The sequence below is a fragment of the Saccoglossus kowalevskii genome, chromosome 6 (assembly GCF_978046115.1).
Source record: "Saccoglossus kowalevskii chromosome 6, keSacKowa6.1, whole genome shotgun sequence".
In the NCBI taxonomy this organism is placed as follows: domain Eukaryota; kingdom Metazoa; phylum Hemichordata; class Enteropneusta; family Harrimaniidae; genus Saccoglossus; species Saccoglossus kowalevskii.
The window spans coordinates 34,882,327-34,906,438 of NC_140646.1; the positions used below are offsets into that span (position 1 = coordinate 34,882,327).

Sequence of the window (24,112 nt, forward strand, 5' to 3'; positions counted from 1 at the left end):
TATATTTGCGAGACAAAATGTTTACCCAAACTAACAAAGTTTGTACGGCTAAGGAGTCTCAAATAATCCGCCATTATCGAATTGATGAGGAAAATAGCGTAAGGTCAGTGGCGATTCATATCCTCAAAATCCCAGATCATCCTGTTTTAAATTAATTTCGATTGATCTAGATAACCTTTCTCATATACTCATGTTATTGTTAATATTAAGATTTGTGGAATATGAGTAACGCTTGTACGCGAAAAACAGTTGTTTCTACTCACGTGTACCGTTGTTTACAACCCGGACGTACACAAAACGTTTGGACTCTGCCTCAGTCAGAGCTGTGCGATCTCGTCATTCATTGTGACTGGATATTCACGGCGTTATAGGATAAGCTTTAGATTTAAAATCATTGACATGTTAGTTCTTAAGTACAGTTTGATGTAATGTAGCATCGACATCGGTTAGCTTGCAATAGTTAGTACAAGGATTTTGTTAATATTTAATAAAGAAAGACTCGCTTATGTGAGCCTAATTTCCCCCGAAATGGAGATTAGGATGGGCTTCCTTCTGTATCCCCCTACCCCATACTTTAAACCTAGCCCTTTATACGGCCGTCCACCTAATTATAATATGCCCCTTTTGAGATAACCCATGCTACTTGTCTAGTTAATTTATTAATGATGTGAAAATATTATTGGTAATGATCTTCTATACATGGTTCAGTAATATAATCAACTTGTCATTCTTATTGATAAACCAACCCTCAAAATGAACATACAGTTGGCTGATTGTCTGGTATTAATGCTCTAGAATAAGACCTACATTTGTCTCTCAATCTGGTGGATTTTTCTAATTTGAAGATAACTGTAGTCTCTGTTTTGGATGAAAGTGCGTACTTTGCTGACTGGGATGAATGATAGTAGAGTGTAATTATCGTAACACTGCTCATATTGAAGATGATTACCACATTCTGTATGCAAAATCAAATAAATGAAATATATGAGGATATTTCATGAGTGACCCTCGACTTCAGATTTATTAAATGTCAGTTTAGTAATTTTTATTTGATCCAAGCCTTAGGTGTGAAACAAATGTAAATTACTACACAAATCTAATGAATCTGATATTAATAAGGGTCACAAATTTAATATCCTGTTTATCCTCTTTCAGCTTCTAAGGCAGAAGTCGTAGTTTGCGAGTGCGTATTCAAAACATTGTTGAGTGTTCATTAGTTAGTTCACGGTATTGTAATTAAGAGGTATAGTTATATTTGGAAGGGGGATGCATTGGTAATAGAATTACCAATTTTGGAGTAATTGGAAACAGTTACTGTTTCACAATCCATAAAGAATCATCACTAGACATGGGTGAAACAAATTTTTGTGCACAGAGAACTTGAGTTTGGGAGAATTTGAAATGAGATCTCGCAAATATACAGCTTTGTGTCGCAACATGTTTCAGCCGATGTCTGAAACTAACAGAAGTGCTAGTATAATTCTTAATAATTCAAGAAATATTTTGTGAAACCACCAATATCCTGAGATATTGGCTTGTTTTGTGATAGTCAACCATTATGTTTAAATGTCAATCTGCTTGCTTGGTCCACTCAGATTTTTATTATATAGTGCAGAGATTATTATGGAGATTAACTTCTTTATTACACTCAACTGCCATTATATATTTAATAAAATATTATCTGCCTACTCAGTATTTTTTTTTGATCATTACTGGAAATGCCAAATTGTTTTATTTGGCCTAAGTTTCTGCGTGACATGATTATATTTCTGTTGGATCTGATGTGATGCAATTTTTACAAATTTCACATGTGGTAATAAATTCTTTAGTTTTTACTTGATAAACCTAATTATCATAATCACGTAATTAAGATAATTATGCACCCACATTCTACATCAGTGTCTTAACAATAGATCTAAACTATTTAAATTAAAAATGGTACCTTTGCCAACAAAGTGAGCAGATTCTAAAGTCTGTTTTGATATTGGTATTATATAGTATATTATCTTCTTTTTTTCTCCCATAGAATTGACTCTAGGTACGCCAGTTCACCATGTTCCTGTATGCACTGACGTTGCAGCGTGCAACAGGCATCACGCATGTCATACATGGCAACTTTAGCGGCACCAAACAACAGGAGTTGGTTATCTCGCGTGGTAAAATCCTGGAGGTTCTGCGGCCGGATTCAAATACTGGAAAAATCTACACTCTACTGACACAAGAAATATTTGGTGTAGTGAGGTCGCTGGTTGCGTTTCGATTAACTGGTGGAACAAAAGGTACATGATTTTTAAAATGATTTCTGTGTTAGTTCCCATTTGGTCAAAGTCTAAAAATTTCATTCTTTTGTCCACACCTATATCGCAGACGATAACATCACACGCTAAAAACGCAAAGGCTCATAGGGAGACGCTTGTTTGTAAACAACGACATGCTGCATGTGCAAGTGACAACTCCCTCACTTGGAGCTTGATGCATTCATTTTGTTTTGCAGATTAGATTCAAAATTAAGTTATAATGAATTCTGTTTCTGTTCTATATATAACATACCTTGAGTGATCTAATACAAACTATACACATACATCATGTCACACATAGGCACAGGTATGATGATCCAATTCAGGATGGCCAAATGGCAGTAGTTTTAATGTTAAAAATGCGTCAAAATAGAGTTTGACTTAGAAATTAGAATGCAACCGAAATTATGTATTTTAAGGTAGTAGTTCAGAGTAGAATTTGAAGCCGCATTGCATGACAGGATTTCAGGTTATCTAGTCAATACTGATACTATAGTTGCATTTAAGATCTGACATAGCTATGTACTATTAACCATGACCAACTCTATGCTGTTATAATCTTCCAGTCAGTGTTACTATAATGCCTCGTCATAAAACTTGTATGTTTTGTTCAATTTGCAAAGAAATCATCAGTGCTAATTATACATTTGTTTGTTTGTAGATTACATCATCGTTGGCTCCGATTCTGGTAGGATTGTGATCTTTGAGTACCTCCCCTCCAAAAACTGCTTTGAAAAGGTAAGTCAGGGGTTGATTATCATTGGCCCTTAGACTGTCATGAGACAAGTTAGTTTAGCTCCTACTGTTGAGTAGGGTAAAACTAACCTGTCCCGTGTAGGTCGAAACCCAGCTCACGTTCCCTGTGACAGGAGGCCAGATAAGGGATTGAATGTCATTGACTACTGTAAAAAACTTTATTTTAGCTGGAATTCATTTTCGCTAAAAAGACTTTTTAGGTGTTTTGTATGGCATTTATTTTCACCGATTTTTGACGAGTTCTATGTAAAATATAGTTAAAAAAAAAAGATGTATTCGCTGGATTTTATTTTCACTGAATCATCCCTTCAGCGAAAATCAATTCCAAGTGAAAATAAAGTATTTTACAGTATAACAGTAAACACTGCCAGTTTAGTGAATGTGTTAGTTAAAATTTTGATTACCAGTTTTAACAATCCATATTGAAAATTTCTAATTCTAACAGATTCATCAAGAGACATTTGGCAAGAGTGGATGTCGTCGTATTGTACCAGGGCAGTTTCTTGCAGTAGATCCCAAGGGTCGTGCAGTGATGATTGGAGCAATTGAAAAACAAAAACTTGTGTATATTTTGAACAGAGATGCTCAAGCCAGGTTGACTATCTCGTCTCCCTTGGAAGCTCACAAGTCAAACACGTTTTGTTATCATATTGTTGGAGTGGATGTTGGATTTGAAAATCCATGTTTTGCCTGTCTGGAGGTGGATTATGAGGTGAGTCTTTTTCATTGGATTCTGGTTTTGTTCATTTCGTGCATGTGGTAATTGTCATCGACTGATTTAAATATGGTAATATTTCTGCTGATTATTGAAAACCATTGGTGGCCATATTGGTATTAAAGTATTAAATTTTACTACCACTGACTGTCTCTGTTACTTTGTATCCATGATAGGAAGCAGACAGTGACCCAACAGGAGAGGCTGTACAACACACACAACAAATGTTAACATTTTATGAGTTAGACTTAGGATTGAATCATGTCGTCAGGAAATACAGTGAACCTGTAGAAGAACATGGAAACTTCCTCATTGCAGGTAAGAGTACTGTAATTATTGTAATCTATGACAAAGAAAAGTTATTCCAGTTATAAATAGGTATTCTGAATTCTGGTTTGAAATTTGAATAGTCTCTGTGCATTTAAAGAAGAAAAGGGGATTAAAGAATTGGAACGTTCTGTCTTGGTAGTTTGGTACACGTTTGCCTTAAATTGGTTGTGTTTTGTTTTTTTCCAGTTCCCGGAGGTACAGAAGGACCAAGTGGTGTTCTGATCTGCTCTGAAAATTACATCACTTATAAAAATTTTGGAGATCAACCAGATATCAGGATGCCAATTCCAAGGAGAAGAGTAAGACCTGATTACATTTTAGTTTTCATATTACTTTGAATGCAATGCACTCAATAATGCCATCCACTCATTTTGTGTAAATAACCTTTAGGCAGGTTTTCCTGTTGAGTGGAAATATGTGTGTACTGTTCATGTTCATTACATGTGCATTGCCCTGTATTTTGCCTTGTGTGCTGCAAAAATGTTTTTTAAAAAAAGGTTACATCAAGCAGAAATTGCTAAAAGTTAACATAATTATTGACTTTTTCAGCCATAAATATTAAGTTTTATTAATTTCTTGTGATTAGCGCTGCTAGGTGATGATAGTTTTTGTAAAAGAGATTGGTGACAATTGTTGGAATAAAGCAGAAATACCAAGCAGTAACAAAGCAACAGATCCTCTATAGATGTCAATCACATTTATTTAATCCCTTTATTTTTATGGAGGTACAAAGTCATGTCAAAATGATCATATTTATGGTGACATAATTATTTAGATGGAAATAAAACTCAGAACACCTACTGTTTGGACCATTTGTTGTCAGCGAGGCTAGCGTCATCTCTTGTTGTCAGCGAGGCTAGCGTCACCTCTCGCTGTGTTCAAATCATACAATGTGTAAGGTGATTCATTTCAAAGTAGTATTTAACCCGTACAGCCACCCCCACCCCGACCCAACCCCCACCCCGACCCACTATCACCAGTTTTCCTTTTTGCCTTGGATGGCAGATAGCATTGAATACTAAGAGATGCATTCTTGTTTGTTTTAAAGAATGATCTTGATGATCCTGAACGTGGCATGATATTTGTATGCAGTGCTGCTCACAAGACCAAGGTAAGTTGTGCAATCCTTGGTAAATAGATGTAGTAAACTCAACATGATATTTGTATTTAATACATTTCCTACTGACATCTTTATATACCATTCATATCTGCTTCTGTGCTGGCTTTCAGCTGGCAACGTGTTAAACTAAAGTTAAAACAAAATTCCTTAGATCGGGGTGATTATCACAACTGTTGTCAACTAAAGCCCCCAATATAAAGTTTTGCTATTTGTCAATGTGCCTCGCACACTTTTTTTCTGCAATTTTTGGTGTCCGTAAAGTGTACCACGTTTTCGTAGGATGTTTTATTTGTTCCAAATCAACCTTTAATGTATTTATTTCAAAAGCATTATTTAGTAAATGGTAATTTAAACAAGTCACGTTTTAACACATTTTCTTTTGCAGTCCATGTTTTTTTTCCTGGCACAAACAGAACAAGGTGATATTTTCAAGATCACCCTGGAAACAGACGAAGATATGGTAACTGAAATACGTATGAAGTACTTTGATACTGTGCCAGTAGCAAATACTCTGTCCGTCTTGAAAACTGGATTTCTATTTCTGGCTGCAGAGTTTGGAAACCAGTAAGTAAATGTGTATTTGTGTGATCATCCATTAATGAAATGTTATATAGTTATGTGTTTGCTTTACCTATGAGTGTTGCCATAAATTTTGCTTACAGAACCCTTAATTTTACCGAGGGTGGAGGCTTTTGTGATAAAGTCGCACGGAATAAATTTTCATTGAGAGTCTCTCAATTCTCCCTCGAGAAAATGCAGTTAAATGAACATTTAATCATTGAAAAAATATCCCCAGAAAATACCAGAATGTGACTTTGAGGTGCTTCTTTCTTGGCACTTGGGAGATTCTGGCTTTGCTGCTGCAAACAATGGTCTTGTGTTTAGTTGGTGCGTGGACATTTTTTGAATCTCACAGTCTCATCTTATCCTGCTTTTCTTTCTTTATAGTTTTCTGTATCAGATCGCCCATTTAGGTGACGATGACGAAGAGCCTGAATTCAGTAGTGCCATGCCGCTGGAGGAAGGCGACACATTTTTTTTCGCACCACGAACTCTGAAAAATCTTGTCTTAGTAGATGAAATGGAAAGTTTATCTCCAATATTGTCTTGTCAAGTGAGTATCCAATTATTGTTTTAAAATTTGTGTATCAGTGCCACTAAGGGACGACGTCAAAAGATCGATGTCGGATAAAAAACTTAACTCCTTTAGTTTTTTTCCAAACCCCCCTACCCCCCACTGAAACTTAATTGATAAATATTGGTCATGGCGTCAGACTACATTCACCATTAAATACAAATTGATAATCTGACAGTAGTATTGCATAGCAGTTGGTTGTCAAGTGGGTGTAAAAAGAGTTTACAAATGCACCTCATTTGACGCACAGATTTACACTTGAATCGAACAATTTTTCTGTGTTTTTTTTCCTTTTCGGTTATTTCTGTCCATGATTGGATAGAACTACAAATACTCCAAGATTTTTTTGACTTCATTAAAAAATAAAATTGTTTTTGTAAGATGGAAACTTTTTGAGGTCAAACCCCCCCACTCCCATGTCGGATAAAAAAATAAGTTTTTTTATCCGACATCGATCTTTTGACGTCGTCCCTAAGTGGTTGTGTGTTTGACGATGATTGTTTCATCCTGATTATCATTTCATTAATTTGAATTCAAAAATATATTGTTTTTGAAAGTAGCTGAAGTACTGTAAAACAACAATAGCTACATGCCATTGGAGTGAATTGATTCAATGCATGACTTAATGGAATCTTATTTAGCTGAACTGGTCAACAATCTTATAGGAATATATTTTCTGTTAGCTATATATTGAATTAGGGAAATTACAAATTAGCTTAAAGGTAACATGCTAGATGGAAAGATGTGTTAAACAGTAATTTTAAATTAAGGGTTTTCAAGTGATTGAATTGTTAACAGTGGGTTTTACTCGCTTGTATAAAATAAAACTTTTTTAGATGACAAATGAGAAAGTAGACACACCCACTTATTTGCTGATGTACTGTAAAACATGTTGAAATAGCAACATGCAATTTTAGTGAATTGTGGTAAAATGACGTAATAGCGAAATGTTGATTTAGCGAATCTCTCGTCATTGTTGATTTCCTGTTTTCACAGTACTTTTGGGCAGTTATCACCTCCATAAAAACAAAGAAAAACTGTCAAGTGTAATTAGGAAGCGCCCCAGATTTTTATGTTCCGGATTACTGCATACAGATCCCCAAGCCTTGGCCATTTTGAATTTATAATAAAGTCAGTAGCAACATCTTGAATTAGCGAATCAGTTCTCCTGCTAAAAAGTCATGCTCGTGAAAAAGACATGTTTTACAGTATATTGTATAGTGACTTAGTGTATTGTGCATTCTTCCGAACGTAAGTGAATTACATGCAACAGAGTACGAGTTCTAAGTGATTTTTTTCTTCTTAAATCAGATTGCAGATTTAGCCAATGAAGACACTCCTCAGTTATATTCGGCATGTGGACGTGGTTCGAGATCGTCCATCAGGATTCTCAGACACGGTCTTGAGGTGAGAGAACAGTAGTTGTTTGTAATCAAGGATTGGTTCAGTAGCACCAACTGCATGCTGACTTGATATACCATGTAGTGTAGTAAACCTTCCTTAGGCAAGCAAATTGTACATGGAGTACCGTAAAATCTGTATTAGAAGCCGCATCCCTAATAGAAGTCGCACCCATTCTTGTTGAACAATTGAGAATCAAAAATTCATCATTTCTCATATGTGTAGATGCTCTAATAGAAGCTGCATCCCCTCTGTTGCATTGTACGATTTTAATAGAAGCCACGGCCCCTAATACAGATTTTACAGTAGTAAAATATTCAGAATGCATAATTGCATGGTGGATACTCTCCATTGAATTCAATATACAAGACGTTCAAGTACTTTTTGTTTCTTCTAGGTATCTGAGATGGCTGTGTCTGAACTGCCTGGTAACCCTAATGCTGTCTGGACTGTCCGAAAAACGATTGAAGGTGTGTATGTTTGATTCTGTTTTATCAGTTCAATGTGTTAGTGGTCTGTTTAACACATCCCGGCCTCCCAGCTCATAATATTGATATGATGATTCATTATCCGTGTTTCATATGAAATTATGTGATTATCATTATAATAAATCTGATCCTTATGAGCAATTTGTATTTATGTGACTGTCACCAGATTAACTAATATGTATATATATATATATATTCAATTGATAAAAACTGTCTAACCCTGAGTTGTGCTCCAAATCTGTCTTTTGTCACAGCTGATTTGTTCCCGTTTTGATTATTGAATCACATGTGAGGCTTTGATTCTCTGCGTAAAAGAGAAACTTTGAAAAGTGAGAAACTGTGACTTCCTTTGTAAAAGAGAGAGAAACTGACTACTTCTCTGTAAATAGAGAACCAATAAAATTTACAATGTCTTTTGCCAAATAGTTCCAATAATGTAAAGAATAGATAATGAGAACAGTTTTTGTAGTTTGAAATTTGTTTTTTGTTCATGACAGATGAATTTGATGCCTATATTATTGTATCCTTCGTGAATGCCACCCTTGTACTGTCCATTGGTGAGACTGTGGAGGAAGTAACAGATTCTGGTTTCCTAGGAACCACACCCACTCTGTCATGTTCTCTTATCGGTGAAGATGCTCTCCTTCAGGTATGTGACTCCTTCATTTATGTATGAAAGTGCATTCTAAGGATTACATGGTATTACATTTGGGAAACTGTTTATTATAATGGTTCTGTGTATTGTTCCTATCCTCAGAACACTACCCAGAATCTTCATCACAAGTAGTCGATTACAATAGGCATCTTGTTTCAGATTACAGATCTGGTTAGAGGAAATGATGAGTTGTCATTCCGTGTTTCAACTGATTACTGATTAATAAAGACAACTGATCCTCTACTCTGTGCTCTCTCAATCAGCTTTAAATGTAGTAAATTGAAATTTTATCAGAGTTTTCTATTTGTATAATGTTCCTAATTATCACATTTCCTGACACTTAAATATGCCCAGTGAGAAAAACTATCTTTATTTTGACCCTGTCATTTATCTGTTACTGTTTTAGATCTACCCAGAAGGCATTCGACACATTCGTGCTGACAAGCGTGTGAATGAATGGAGAACACCTGGAAAGAAAAGTATTGTGAAATGTGCTGTGAATCAAAGACAGGTTGGTATTATACCAGAGTGAAAGAGTCTTGCTAGACTTTGGTAGTCACAGCATGTTTGATTTTGAGTGGCAGGCCCATACACACATACCAGCAGGAACCTTTGGGTGGTGGACTCAGCTTATGTTGGAAATGATGATTCATATTATCCGTGTTTCAGATGAAATTATATGATTTTTGATTTAATCTGATCCCTCCATGACTGAGTGCACTTGTTGAACCCAGACTGCTTTGTGTGGCTTGATGATTTATTGTCAATGTAAAATTCTTGATCTAACAACATTGCCAGCTGGAAGCATTCACAGTCGTACTAAGTTTGATTTTGGGGAGGGGAGGGGGGGTGGTTGTTAGGCAATGTGTTAAAATTAACAATTTGCATTGAAAAGTAGCATATACACCTCGTGTAAAGGTGTGTCAGGTCGAAATGGTTATAGTTCTATAGGGCCCCACACTCGTAACTCTAATTCTAACTGCCCCCCTCCATTTTAATTGTATACCCCTCAGAACATCTATAGTTATCTCGAGGGGCTTATACAATTACATTTGGGAGGGCTGGAGTGGTTAGGGTTAGAGGTGGGGGAACCTTAACGAACTCTGTCATACAATAAATGCAGTCGTTGGTTACGCCTAATTAAGAGATACGCTTCTAATTGAGCAAATACAGTACCAGTTTGTGTTTCTGACTGAATATATAACATAACATGACGACTAAATTATATGAATAATTTATTTTTCGGGTTTTATTACCTTGCCCGTACCATCAAAAATGGAAGGGAAAGGTATATTAAGGGAAAAATTTTGTCCGGCGTTGTCATCGTCGTCGTTGTTGTTGTTGTTGTCATCCTCGTTAATAATTGTTATTTTGTGCCTAATAACTTTACTAATTCTATTCCAAACTTTATCAAACTTGGTCACCTTATTCATCAGTATAAAGTCTTCCCTGAGTTTGAAAAACAGATGTCCTGTATGAAAATATCATGCAAAAATTGAGAAAATCTGATAAAATATTTTGACTGTTTCTACTTGACTGATCACTGGTGATACACATCAAAGGTCACTGATCTCAGTGGAAATATGCATTGTTGTATGTGTTCAATGAAGCAAATGATTTATCTTGTAATAATATCCTTGGTAATGTATCTCAGAATCCCATACTGGGTTTCAAAACCAACTCATGGAGAGATTGCACAGTCTGATACACATTTGCAAACCTACCAATAAAATCTTTACAGAAAACAAGATGTCAGAAAATCAATATAAGCACTCCTATGAACTGGGTGCCTAACTTTGATCAAGATCTGAAGCTAATAGAAAAACTGTTTAGTTCAAAGTTATCAAATCAAAAACAATACATAAAAAATACATTAAAAGCAAAACATTTCATCCACATTTTAAAAAGAAAATTATTCTAAAATATATGTACCATATTCTGTATTTGACAAACAGTTCATTCGACAAATGAAAACTCACAGGAATATGTTTCAGCTATTAGAACAGAATGATAGAGTTTTTATAATACTAGTTTAAAAACGCACTTCAAAGATTGCAGTGTTTGAAGATGTAGATTCTCAGGAGGCAACAGTACTGTTGACTTCTCCCTCCACTGGACACCAACTATTTAAGTTGATTTGCATACAAAGCAGAGCTTGCAACATGATAGCTATTCATAAAGAGTGTTTTTTTTACTTTTCATATAATACAGTAGTCACACAATGAGGCATTAATTTTTGACAGACACCTGTACAAAATACTTGGACTAAAGCCAGCTAAAATTTTCTGTTATCTTGCATGTTTTATGAATCTATTCACATCTAAATGCAGCACTTTTTTTTTCAATGAGACATTTGTTTTTATACTAAAATATCTGAATTACTTTGAAGAAAGCTGGAAATTATGTCCCTTAAAATAATTAAACAAATAAGGCACCAATGTTTTTGTAAGATATTTACATCTTTTAAGGACATTCGGTAGACTGATTCCCCACTGTTGGTTCAACCCCAAAACTTGTTTGTATTCAAAATTAATTATGACAATGCATATTTATATTGAAACAAACTATGATAAAGGGAATTATATTATATAACAAAGGGCAAGGTCACCAGAGTTCAACTATGTTACCAATGTGTCTTATTAACTATGGGTGTCCTACGTTGATTAGCGAGAATTGCTGGAAAATACTAACCAGAAATGTTACTCTTAACAGGTTGTTATTGCCCTGACTGGTGGAGAGTTGGTTTACTTTGAAATGGATCCTGTAAGTATAGATATATTTTACTGTTACATTTTATTTTGGAGTTGTGTGAATAGAGGTTCTCTCAATGTAACATGTCCATATCACTTCTTGCAGTTGATGGGCTTTGTTGCCTATAAAGCATGAATTGGATGAAAAAAACATCAGAGGGTCCTGTTTTTCACATTACATTACTTGGGCAGAAACTGCACATGTTGCTTTTGTTAGAAAGAATGCTAAGGTCAAATATGTGTGGCTCTGATAACGTTACACAACTTTTTTGGCCAGTCATGAAAAAAGGATGCAAAAAACACACATGAACATGCTAACAATATCTGATGAAGGCATTTAAATTAATAAAAAAAATATGGCTTTAATAGTGTTGTTCTCAGATGCAAATGTGTTGTAATGGTTTCTGTTCCTGCTAACAATATTTTCATTCTGTTTTCCCAGACTGGTCAATTGAATGAATATACTGAACGTAAAGAAATGTCTGCCGATGTACAGTGTATGAGTCTCGCAAGCGTACCGGCTGGTGAACAGAGGTCACGGTTTTTGGCTGTGGGATTAGCCGATAATACAGTTAGAATCATATCCTTGGATCCATCAGTAAGTTATTTCAACTCTGACCTCTCACGAATTCGACTGAGAATTCTTGTGAAAGTTTTATTGAAACCTTTGTCCAATTACAATGACTATTCCTTGTCAGACATGTTCTGAAATGTGTACTTTGTCATTTCTCTCACATGTCTGGTTAGATTTGAGATACACTTGTAGATTTGTTGTTTTGTTTCGTTGACCTTTGGCCATCTCGTGGTCGTTTTAGTCCTAAAATCAATAACAAGCCAATACATCTCGTCTCCCAAACTGTCAGTTCAATTCAAACTTGATGAATTAAATTAGCACACGCCTTACTAAACTCATTGTCAGTCATTTGATGCATAACCTACCTCATGTTTTATGAAATTATCTTTTTTCCTACATGGCAGGAATGATTTCTGCCTTTCCTTTGGGATATCATAAATTATACCAACAGGAAATGTGTCAATGACTTGTTTCTTTACAAAGTACATGTACATGTCGAAACTGAATTGTATTTTCTTCTGTTTTTGTTGGCCGTTTTTGCTGTACAAAATTACCCAACAATGCTTACCATAGATGAGTTTTTACAGCATGGCAATCATCACATGATTGTGAATATCAAATTAAACAACATCTTGTGTTAAAATCAAACTGACGACAAACCTACACCCACTTATGTACACAGTTTTAGCTTAATTTTTCTTTGTATTTCTTGTAGGATTGCTTACAGCCACTGAGTATGCAGGCGTTGCCTGCATTGGCAGAAGCACTGTGTATCATAGAAACTAGCATTGGTGAAAGTACTATTGGTGAAGGAGCTGGAATGCTTCTCTACCTTAACATTGGACTACAGGTATGTCAGGATTTAAACGGCAATAGTCACTTTGTTGAGCTCATTTAAATTTATTGAAAATATGCAATGAAGTTTTACCAATGTTGATAATGTCGTTCTTGTTGTGTTTGTGATACATTCCATGCTGTACCATGAATGCATTGTTCGTTTAATGTAACAATGCACATTCGACAATAACAATGCATTTGATTTGTAGAACGGCGTACTGCTACGTACTGTATTGGATCCGGTAACTGGAGACCTCTCAGATACACGTACCAGATACCTAGGATCAAGACCAGTCAAACTATTTCGAGTTAAAATGCAAGGCAGTGAAGCTGTAAGTACAGAATATTCAATTTAAGACTTTCGGGATATTCTTTTATCTTTTGTTTTGTTTATCAGTTTTAGTCTACCAGGAAGATGATTGTGTGTGTGCATACCACGTGACAGTACAGCTTTGTACAAGTATAACAAAATACATCGTTGTCATCCCTCAAAGTTAAAGATTCTTTTTATTTGCACAGTTTTAAGTCACTTATCATTTGTTTTTAGGTGTTGGCAATGTCCAGTAGATCTTGGTTAAGTTACTGGTATCAGTCACGATTCCATCTCACACCATTGTCGTATGAAACCTTGGAATATGCATCTAGTTTTGCGTCCGAACAGTGTCCAGAAGGCGTAGTAGCTATCTCAACGAACACTTTGAGGTAATGAACTTTTTTTCACTCAAACATCTGTATATATGATAGTAACACTTTATGCAAGTGTTCACCATGGTTTGTCTGCCTTGGGTTCATTACTGTGTAAACCGTTCATTGTTCCTGAATGACTAGTGTTTACAAGTGTTAAAAAATCATGAAGTTTATACGTTACTGTTTAATTTCAGAATTTTGGCATTGGAGAAGTTAGGAGCTGTTTTCAATCAAGTCTCATTACCATTAAAATACACGCCAAGAAAGTTTGCAGTCCATCATGAAAGCAACATGCTTGTTTTGATTGAAACTGACCACAATGCTTACACAGAGGCTACAAAGCTACAGAGAAAACAGCAGATGGCAGAGGTAAAACTTTAGATTTTGTTGAGTTGCAAGCTGGCTGGATTGTGTGTATATTTGTACAATGATATTGAACATGAAATATATGCTTCTGTATTTTTGTGAGTTTCCCTCTGCAGAATTTGTTGCTGACCTGTTAAGCACCAATGTCATCTTTCACAAAATAGGCCTGCATAATGTTGTCCATAATTAACAGCAACACTAATCCAGGTTGCACATTAACTACAGCAATATGGATTGAGTGTGCCAATTTATCTCTCATGTGTAGGAAATGGTAGATGCTGCAGGAGAGGAAGAGCAGGAATTGGCAGCTGAAATGGCTGCCACTTTCATGAATGAAAGCCTACCAGAAGATGTATTTGGTGCTCCAAAAGCAGGGTCCGGCATGTGGGCATCAGTTATAAGGGTACTAGAACCAGTGTCGGGGAAAACGTTACACATGGAACAGTTGGAGCAGAATGAGGCTGCCTTTAGGTGAGTAACCAGTCTGTCTGATTAAGTGACTAATATTGTGATAAAGTGACTGAAATGTTTTAAACTATCCATTGCTGGTACATAACATACATGCGTCTCTCACATTTGTTACAGTGTTGCAATTTGTAAGTTCAGTAACCGTGGTGATGATACCTTTGTGTTAGTGGGTGTTGCCAAAGATATGACTCTAAACCCCAGACATTGCACCGAAGGATTTATCCACACATACCAACTACTAGAAAATGGTGAATTAAAATTATTACACAAGGTAAGGGACAGTCTGAAGTTGCCATCATAGCCATAAGTGTATTTTGTCTGTAAAACATTTTCTTCTGAGAAATCAGCTTGTATCTTATCAAGTATGTCACATGTTCGGTTGACAAGTTGTTGGTGCTGCCAGTATGGCTTGCATTATATTTGTAACTTTCTGTCGTTTTAGACTTTGGTTGATGATGTGCCATCAGCAATATGTCCATTCCAAGGAAGAGTTCTCATTGGCGTTGGCAAGCTACTGAGATTGTATGATATCGGAAAGAAGAAACTTCTCCGGAAATGTGAAAACAAAGTAAGTGCATTATCACCATACCAGACTGAGAATTGTCTGTCAATACTGACATTAAGCAAAACCACATCCAGTATATACTGAATCAAGACATTGAGATTGTCAACCGTTCTGTTTATATTGTAGCACATTCCAAGTTTTATCGTAAATATCAGCGTTATGGGTAGTCGAATCATAGTCAGCGATGTCCAAGAAAGTTTTCATTATATACGATATAAACATCAGGAAAATCAGATGATTGTTTTTGCTGACGATACCAATCCAAGATACATCACAGCTTCCTGCACACTCGATCATGACACCATGGCTGCGGCCGATAAATTTGGAAATATCTCTGTGGTAAGTTGGGGTAAAAGCCAGAGGGTTCATAAGAAAATATCGTAATCCCTCTATTAATTCAAACTTGAAAAAAAAATATTTTTTGAGTTGTTGTATTATAGGGGTATAATTCTAGTAACTGAACTGCAGGATTAGTAACAAAAATGAAACACCAATTTCAAGAAGAAAATTAAACAGATGACAGTACTGCATGTTACCACCAACAGAGCTTGTAGTGTTTTGTAAACTTGTAATTTGCAATAAAACAAATTCACATGCACGCACTCGCTCAATCCTTCTCCTTTACTATTATGGTACTGTTTATCTCATTTTGCTAGATTTCTGTGGCCCTGAAAATGTTATTTTTGCTACTTCAATTTATTTGAAGCGTCACGTCTAACATCTACCGTTAAAGTCCTAATATAAACCGCATACGTAATAGTAACCGCACCCCCAATTCCGGCTTCGAGGTTAAAGAGTTCTTAACAAAAATTGAAAACTTGAAAAGTACCTATTACTAACCGCACCCCCAATTCAACAAGACCATGACTGACTTCATTGTTTCAACCAGCTGTTCCAAAACGGCATTGTTCCTAATCCTATTCATTTGTTTCGACAACATGCCTAAAAATATTCACACCTATTTATTGTTCAGCGGTGATAAGATGTCAGACAGGCAATGAAACTGCTTTTGTTCCGGCGGCGACCTCTGTCAATACTCTTTCTGAATACGTCTGTGTTTCGTAAGTTTTAGACAATGAGCTTTTATCACCGTAAAAGTGTTAAACTGAGCATTGAAGAATAATTTATCTTTCGAAAACAAATAATTTCTTGATTTAAAAAAAAAATCATGCCGTTTTCCCATGGAAATCAAAGGCAAAAGATCGCACTACATTATTGGTAATGAGCTTATGTAATTTAGACACGTGGGCACCATCCAGCATTTTGATTGGTTAGCGATAATAGTCAATAATATGTCACGTGAGCATTCAAAAACATGGCGGATATCGTATCGGCTGTTTACATGTGACTGAAATCATTCGCTTACGGGGAAACTAAGTTGAATTTTACTTGCATTTTATAACAATTCAACGAATTTATTTTTTGTGCGTTATTGTAATCACTACTAAATAATAATCACCAATATCAACACTTCGAAAACAAGTAAGTTATTCACTTGTGACCCGCAGCATGACCGGATCGAGCTACTGTTCTGTGATCATTTGCTACTAAGCTGTGCATTCGTGTTTTTATTTGAAACTTCTGTTAGAATATACTTTTCCTTACCAAGAAAATTAAAAAAATAAATGCATATTACATTAAAAATACTGACTATTTTTTGTATCATGTGGAAATTTTTTTGGATTGACTAATTTTTCAACATTTCGTAACGCCTATTTTAGAACCAAAATAAGGCCTTTCACTCTTCCCGACGCCTATTCAAGTGATTGTACAGTGTATTGTTTGTTTTGTGCATGTGTTGTGGACAAAAAATGACCACGCCCATTTAGTGATTGGAATATGTACGTAATAGAAACCGCACCCCGAATTTGAGCTTTCGATCCCAATTTTTAAATTGATACATTGTAATATAAACCGCGGTTTATAATAGGACTTTAACGGTACATGGCAAGCCATCCAAAACATAGCAAGCCAGTGACTGGCTCAGACACTGGTGAATACTTTTTCACTTCACAGTAATTTTGGCTTGTAACATTGCATATGACACCAGTTTGACCTGTTTGAAGCACTTGTCTTTGTTCAAATGCATTCCCACTTTGTCAACTCATTAGCATATTTTGTTTATATTCAAATAAAAAAAAGCATGCATGTAAGGCGAGATGATGTTCATAAACAAATACTATGGGCTGTAGTTATGTGGGATAGAGGGTTTAACTTTTTTTTCTTGTCTAATTCCTGGTCAATCATGCTGCACGAAACAGTGAAAGTGTTTGGCATATGACACCTGTTTAACCCCACCTGGGTTTATCCATCAGTCAACGTCTTGTCAGGGGAGACTTTACTGTTTCTTTCAGGTTAAAAGAGGGGTGTGGTGTCAGAACAGTGCACAGGATGGACGGACAGAGGCTGAACTAAAAGAAAAACAAAAAAATTATTTTGCAGACAAAATTAGGTGGTTGAATTACAATACTGTTGTTTTCAATAATTTAGATGTGTACACTAGCTATTGTCGACTTTAGAAAAAGTTGTTTATTATAAATCTAACTGTTAAACAAACCATTTATTTTCTCCATTAGGTGCGATTACCGCCAAGTATTAACGACGAGGTTGATGAGGATCCAACAGGAAATAAAGCCTTATGGGATAGGGGGTTGTTAAACGGTGCATCACAGAAAGCAGATATCGTCGCTAACTTCCATGTTGGTGAAACTGTATGTTCATTACAGAAGGCAACTTTAATACCAGGTGGTTCTGAATCTCTCGTTTTCACAACGCTGTCGGGCAGTGTAGGAATGTTAGTGCCATTTACATCACATGAGGTAATACTGCAACAAATAACTAGAAATTTGTTCATGCTGATTGCTATTAATTGACAAAAATAAATCAGTGTTAAGATCAATGATAAAATTGTTCTCACGTATTGCTACTTTTTTTTTGTTAGGACCATGATTTTTTTCAACATTTAGAGATGCATATTAGATCAGAATATCCACCCTTATGTGGCAGAGACCATCTCTCATTCAGATCTTATTTCTTTCCTGTCAAGGTAAGGGACACATATGATGTATTCTTGTTACATGGGTGTATTCGCTGACACGTGGGTGTATTCGCTGACACGTGGGTGTATTCACTGACACGTGGGTGTATTCGCTGACACGTGGGTGTATTCGCTGACACGTGGGTGTATTTGCTGACACGTGGGTGTATTCGCTGACACGTGGGTGTATTCGCCGACACATGGGTGTATTCGCCGACACATGGGTGTATTCGCCGCCACATGGGTGTATTCGCTGACACATGGGTGTATTCGCTGACACATGGGTGTATTCGCCGACACATGGGTGTATTCGCCGACACATGGGTGTATTCGCCGACACATGGGTGTATTCGCCGACACATGGGTGTATTCGCCGACACATGGGTGTATTCGCCGACACACGGGGTGTATTCGCCGACACACGGCGTGTATTCACAGACACACGGCGTGTATTCACAGACACACGGCGTGTATTCACAGACACACGGCGTGTATTCACAGACACACGGCGTGTATTCACAGACACACGGCGTGTATTCACAGACACACGGCGTGTATTCACAGACACACGGCGTGTATTCACAGACACACGGCGTGTATTCACAGACACACGGCGTGTATTCACAGACACACGGCGTGTATTCACAGACACACAGCATGTATTCACCAACACATTTGTACATTTTTGTTTCCCTAGAATGTCATTGATGGTGATCTTTGTGAGCAGTTTAATTCTATGGATTCAACCAAACAACGCAATGTGGCGGAAGAATTGGACAGAAATCCAAGCGAGGTGAGTTTTCTCAATAACTAGAATATAGGACCATGATGCATTCTGTTTTTGTATTTGAATAATTAATGCATTAATATTAATGGTCGTCATAGTAAATTTGAAAACATAATGGTATAATAATCTGAAGCTTTGATTCCCTACCCACACATAGCAGTACTCCATGATGCATCTCACTTATGTCTGCAACATCCTCTTGTAAATATTGTAATTGTTCATGTACATCTTTCGTCCATCTGAGAATCAATCTCTGAGGTACATCATGGAAGTAACTACAATTTGGCATATACAGTTTCGCTTCTTGGAATAATAATTTCTTGAGATTCACTGTTGATTTCTCTGTAAATTGCAATAACATTTTAATGAATTTGATTGCAACTGTCATATATACCTGTTTTGGCTAAATTGAGATATTGGAGGCATGATTATTGCTGCATTTTGTTTCCTTAATGGAAAAATGATGCATTTATTTACTAATTGATTTTTATTATCGTTGTATCAGGTCTCCAAGAAGCTAGAAGATATAAGAACAAGATATGCTTTCTAAAAGACTCCATTTGCTGAAATATTTTGTGCTACAAGAAGAAAAGTTGACCTGTTTTGCAAATAATGTTGCTGAATTAGACTGCAAGCATTCATTGTGTAAAAATTGAATATTGGTTTTCAAAATATTGGCTTGAAGACAAGATCGCAAAGCATACTTTGTTTCGGAGCAGTGTCTTCAGCTAGTATTTCTTGCAATTGGTTCATGCTAGTTATACTGTTAGAAAGTTTCTGAATTCCCATTTGATGGTATAAATTCAATTAAGTGTTTTTATTGCACTGTGAAGTCTATTCATCCTGAAATCTTGGTTTGTTTGTTGGCACTCTTTAACCAATGTCATTTATTTAACACGTGTACATAATCTTTCCGGGAGCTTTTATTCATCCATAGTGTGTTTTGTTTTCTTTTGTACGAGTGTCATCTGATATTTAAAAAATAGGTTGATGAGTTTACTTATGTTAAAAGTTTGTTCCCAACATTTGTTTTTGTTAAAATCATTAAGGCAAAACCAGAGGACAATTTGATGAATAGCTTTGCATCTTTCAGACTACATGTAGGTGAAGACATTTTAATGAGTAGGTTCCTGACTACTTGTAGATGATAAAATGGAATTTTTCCAACAACAAAAGGTTGATTTGTAAACCATGGTATTTTTTCTGTTAAGTAAATGGTATAGCACTGCCATGAAATGTATATAGTGACAATTGTTATGTTCAGTCTACTGATGTGTAAACTACTGTTAACCATGGAGGAACCATTCTTTCTCCTTGGATAGAAGGGGGGTGCCAGGAACACTGAAAATAAGAGTCAGCAGGGAACTTGCTATTGTATGAAATAAGGAAAAAAAACATAATGTATTGTCAAATTAAAGAAACATTTTTAATTAAAAAATATTTTCATACTTTATATAATGGATAGTGTGTTTTGTAAACAAGTAGCAATGTTGGTAGCCTGACAAGGTTGCACCCTCAGCGGTGCTCCAAATCCACACGCCTGACAGAACGATGTAGTTTTTCATTTCCCTGACAATTTTTTGTTGATACCAATCAAATTGCAGGAACGTCAGTGATAACCATCCATGACAGGGTTTATTTGTTGGCATAATGTGTGATAAGGTGCTGGCAAATTTCTGCCAGTCTTGATAGTCTGAAACAGTCTGATTTTTGCCGACATTGCAAACAGCGTTTTCTTCCTTTTTAAATTGTATTTACTTACCAACTACCTCAATTTCATGATTGACAGTGTTACCATGACCACCGAAATGAATATTCATTGAAACTCATTGCAAGGTGTGAACTTTGCAAATTTGCAGTATTGATCTTGCAATGTCTGGCTACAATTTTGGTACCACTTGGCCTTCAGATGTACTGCCATGAAAAGAATTTGTTGTTCTGTGCCCCCTGTCATTTGTTGATCTGTTCCACTCTGCTAAGATTACCCTTATCACTTTATGTGTGTGTCTTCAGTTAATAACTTTTCTGTGATTTGGTTGGGCAATAACTTGACGGAAGGTCACACATGCGCTCCAGAGGTGGAAATATTTAATTTAAAAATAGTTCTGTTCTGTTGATTTTTAGTTATGGCTTTGCGCAAAATGTATCCTCGTACAAATCTTAGTCAAAATCACAGACATACCTCATACTAAGTTGCTTGAGTGTGTGCCTAAAGTTACTTGTGTTTTTTTAGTCTGTCCTACCATTACCATGGCAATAGCCAAAAAATGATTTTTGGCTTGCCCGTAATGAAGTGAATGAAAAGTCATAGTAGTAGCAAAATGACTGTCGTTCATTGTCCTAAACTTTCTTGTGGGCGTGATAACATCAATAATCAGCAAATCACTATCAAACTATATATATAGTTGGCCTGTATAGATTTTAGAGTTAATCTTCCAAAACGTGTATTTGTGGTGTCTGATGAGGAACTTGTAGTGTAGTGGTTAGGGCTTTTGCTTTGCAAGTGGAAGAGCACAAGTGTAAATCCAGGCTAGGAACAACTTTTAATACTTTTTTCTTTTGAGTGAGGAATTCTATATTTTTTTTCTTTGATTTTTTTTAGCAAAAGAAGCAAGTTGTCCTTTCCCTTCCTAATTGGTCTTGACTACAAAAGTTAGTCTCACTTGGTTTGGACGACAAAAGCAAGTTGTCTTTTTCTTCTGTAGCTGGGCTTGACTACAAAGCAAGTTGTCTTTTCCCTTTCCAGTTGGTCTTGGCTGCAAAGCAAGTTATTTCCCTTCCCAGTTGGTTTTGATTACAAATCAAGTTGTCTTTTCCCTTCCCAGCTGGTCTTGACTATAAAGCAAGTTGTGTTTTCTTTTCCCTCCTAATCTTGTCCATGAAAGCAGGTGCTCTATTCCCTCCCTGAGTGGTCTTGACCATGAAAGCAGGATCTTCACTATGAAAGCAAATTGTCTTTTTCCATTCCTGACTGGTCTTGACTACAAAGAAAACTTGTTCATTCCCTCACTGTCTGGTCCTTGGAACTGATTCAAGTAAGTTGTTTATTACTTATACATTATCATACTTTTTCTTTATGTTTGCCAAGTTTACAAATTTCATTGCATAGTATTTGAATAATTTTGTTCATGACAACAACAATTATCACTCCAACGAATAGTAAAAATGCTGAAATGTCGATCAGATAGTACTGAACAGTATTCAGATGTCCAGCCTGTGACCGCAAGTGTTCTCCGCCATGTTTGATCACGTGTTCGATCCAATAAACAATCGTATCTCCTGGGGACAATGGCCAATCCCTGTAGATATGCGACAGTTTTTTGGCGTTATTTGTGTACCTATAAATAAACAAGTACTGGTGATTAAAATGATTTCTTATCGAACTTGATTTCCAGATTTCAAATTTTCATAATTGTGAGTAATATAGAATCTGCTACTACATGATGTGGAAATTAGTGGGGGATATGTGTTACCTTTCATTGTTTATTATCTCTGTGATTGCATCATACAGACCATCTTCAGTCATGGACTTGAGATCCATCGCAATGGCCATCCCCTTGTCGGCTAACCAGGCAATATTATCAACTTGGTCGTTGATCGCCACCGGTATCCCTACCACAGGCACGCCATTATATATGGCTTCATGAACACCATTCAAACCACAATGGCTTACAAAGGCCCGCGTCTTGGGGTGACCTATAGAAGAACATGTGTCTTTTGAAAACTATCATTGCATCAATTGACATAGTTAGATTAATATTCAAAAAATTTTTTATTCAGTTTATATTCAATAGAAATATTTATAATTTCATGTCCTCCAAACAAAAATTATGGGAGTCTGACTAAAACACATTGGCTCTGTAGAACAATTTTGATCTGAAAGCGACAGAAAAAATGCTGTTTTTTCAGGGCAGAAAGGACGCGTGTGTGTGTGAATGCAATTTGAATTTTTTATTGGCAGCATAAACATGCTTGGTTGTGTATTCGTCAAGTCGCGCCCTCTAGTGGCGGAGAGCTTTTGTGACGTAAACACGTGCAGTAAGTTGCGCCGTTTGCTGTGTAGATATTGCTTTGATGTCCTACATTTTTGGAGAGAATTGCTGTCTCGTTCGTAAAGTGCCTTCAGACTCCCTTCTCCCCAGGAGGAATAATGGTACAAACCCACATCTTGTTTATTTATATACGTATAGCGGATGATTTTTATTTTAAAAATTAGTATTTATTGATTTTCAGCCCCCAAGTGACTGTGTACAAACCCCTTTCCATGGAGCAAAAAATAAGCTCTGCCCTTACCAAGTAAATCATTCTGTGGCATCCATTCTAGGAGCTTAGTGTTATTTCCCAATGTAGGAATTGGAGGACCGCTGTACTTCATGATGACTTTCTGAGGTAGTCTGGCGAATACAGACACTATCATGCCTAACTTTGAAAAATGACGAGGATTATGGTATGATCCAAGGGAAAATATCACAACACCATGGTCTTTGGACGACTGCATAAACTCTTCCAATTCCTACAATGAAATATTGTTATTAGCTGTCATGCCCCACTAAAATAAAAGTACCGCCAGAATATTTGACTTAAAATTGCTCACATTTAGCAGCACCCGCGCAAAATGGGCGGGAGACAAAAACCCGCGCAACTAGACACTAAGGATTGCGCCCTCACAGATGAAGTGCAATCGTATATATCCATATCATAGAGGGCGCAGAAACTGTTTCAAAGGTCGGTATAAGATGGAAATACACGTACCTCATCAAGGTCCTTTACAGGTGTCACAATTACACCACCGATGAACACAACGTTTGGCATGAACGGCTGTGGGTAGTCAAAAGCGAAATCCGTATTGAAAAAGAAGAGATCAGCGGAAGTAAAAAGTTCTGTCATACTTATTTCGGGTCGAATGCGATATTTTTCTTTCAGTTGTGCGTAAGGTGGGAGCATCAAAAAGTTAAAAAATATATATGCCAGTACATAGTTGATGGTGTTGGTCAGTCTCTGTACAAAGTTCATTTTGCTAGTAAGTGCTGATCCCATAGCTGGTACATATGATGGATTAAGTGGAACGTTGCACATGCTTCCCTCGATTACCGGGGATATTCGATTGTTACCCACTAACACGAAAGACATATTCAACTGTTGTG

General features: G+C 36.4%; 2 protein-coding genes across 3 annotated transcripts; one reads left to right on the plus strand and one right to left on the minus strand.

The window, feature by feature from the left end:
* Nucleotides 1-52: 52 nt before the first annotated feature.
* LOC100375218 (splicing factor 3B subunit 3) lies at nucleotides 53-20,426 on the plus strand. 2 transcript variants are annotated; one of them, XM_085500429.1, is made up of 27 exons: nucleotides 53-103; nucleotides 2,027-2,279; nucleotides 2,959-3,035; nucleotides 3,499-3,765; nucleotides 3,945-4,086; nucleotides 4,285-4,397; nucleotides 5,147-5,209; nucleotides 5,604-5,782; nucleotides 6,167-6,332; nucleotides 7,665-7,760; nucleotides 8,152-8,224; nucleotides 8,740-8,891; nucleotides 9,304-9,408; nucleotides 11,610-11,660; nucleotides 12,090-12,245; nucleotides 12,937-13,071; nucleotides 13,268-13,390; nucleotides 13,606-13,760; nucleotides 13,940-14,114; nucleotides 14,377-14,582; nucleotides 14,697-14,850; nucleotides 15,022-15,147; nucleotides 15,271-15,483; nucleotides 17,721-17,963; nucleotides 18,086-18,190; nucleotides 18,879-18,974; nucleotides 19,474-20,426. In XM_085500429.1, the coding sequence occupies exons 2-27, from the start codon at nucleotides 2,054-2,056 to the stop codon at nucleotides 19,516-19,518; spliced, it is 3,642 nt and encodes a 1,213-aa protein (XP_085356555.1). In that variant the 5' UTR covers nucleotides 53-103; nucleotides 2,027-2,053; the 3' UTR covers nucleotides 19,519-20,426. The 2 variants fall into 2 exon arrangements, with proteins under 2 accessions (XP_085356555.1, XP_085356556.1); XM_085500430.1 differs by lacking the exons at nucleotides 17,721-17,963; nucleotides 18,086-18,190; nucleotides 18,879-18,974; nucleotides 19,474-20,426 and adding an exon at nucleotides 17,499-17,694.
* A 1,559-nt stretch (nucleotides 20,427-21,985) lies between these two features.
* Nucleotides 21,986-23,343, minus strand: LOC100375370 (UDP-glucuronosyltransferase 2C1-like). The gene is made up of 3 exons (XM_002735050.3): nucleotides 23,262-23,343; nucleotides 22,442-22,664; nucleotides 21,986-22,306 (listed from the first exon to the last, which is right to left on the minus strand). The coding sequence occupies exons 1-3, from the start codon at nucleotides 23,341-23,343 to the stop codon at nucleotides 22,030-22,032; spliced, it is 582 nt and encodes a 193-aa protein (XP_002735096.2). The 3' UTR covers nucleotides 21,986-22,029.
* Between the last annotated feature and the right edge of the window lie 769 nt (nucleotides 23,344-24,112).

Coding starts and splice junctions, on each gene's coding strand:
- LOC100375218 (XM_085500429.1), top strand. CDS start 2,054: ATGTTCCTGTATGCACTGACGTTGCAGCGTGCAACAGGCATCACGCAT. Junction 14,583..14,696: donor CAGAATGAGGCTGCCTTTAG/GTGAGTAACCAG, acceptor CATTTGTTACAG/TGTTGCAATTTGTAAGTTCA. Junction 18,191..18,878: donor CTTATTTCTTTCCTGTCAAG/GTAAGGGACACA, acceptor TTGTTTCCCTAG/AATGTCATTGATGGTGATCT.
- LOC100375370 (XM_002735050.3), bottom strand. CDS start 23,343: ATGAAGTACAGCGGTCCTCCAATTCCTACATTGGGAAATAACACTAAG. Junction 22,665..23,261: donor GCCACAGAATGATTTACTTG/GTAAGGGCAGAG, acceptor GTTCTTCTATAG/GTCACCCCAAGACGCGGGCC. Junction 22,307..22,441: donor GAGATAATAAACAATGAAAG/GTAACACATATC, acceptor GTTTATTTATAG/GTACACAAATAACGCCAAAA.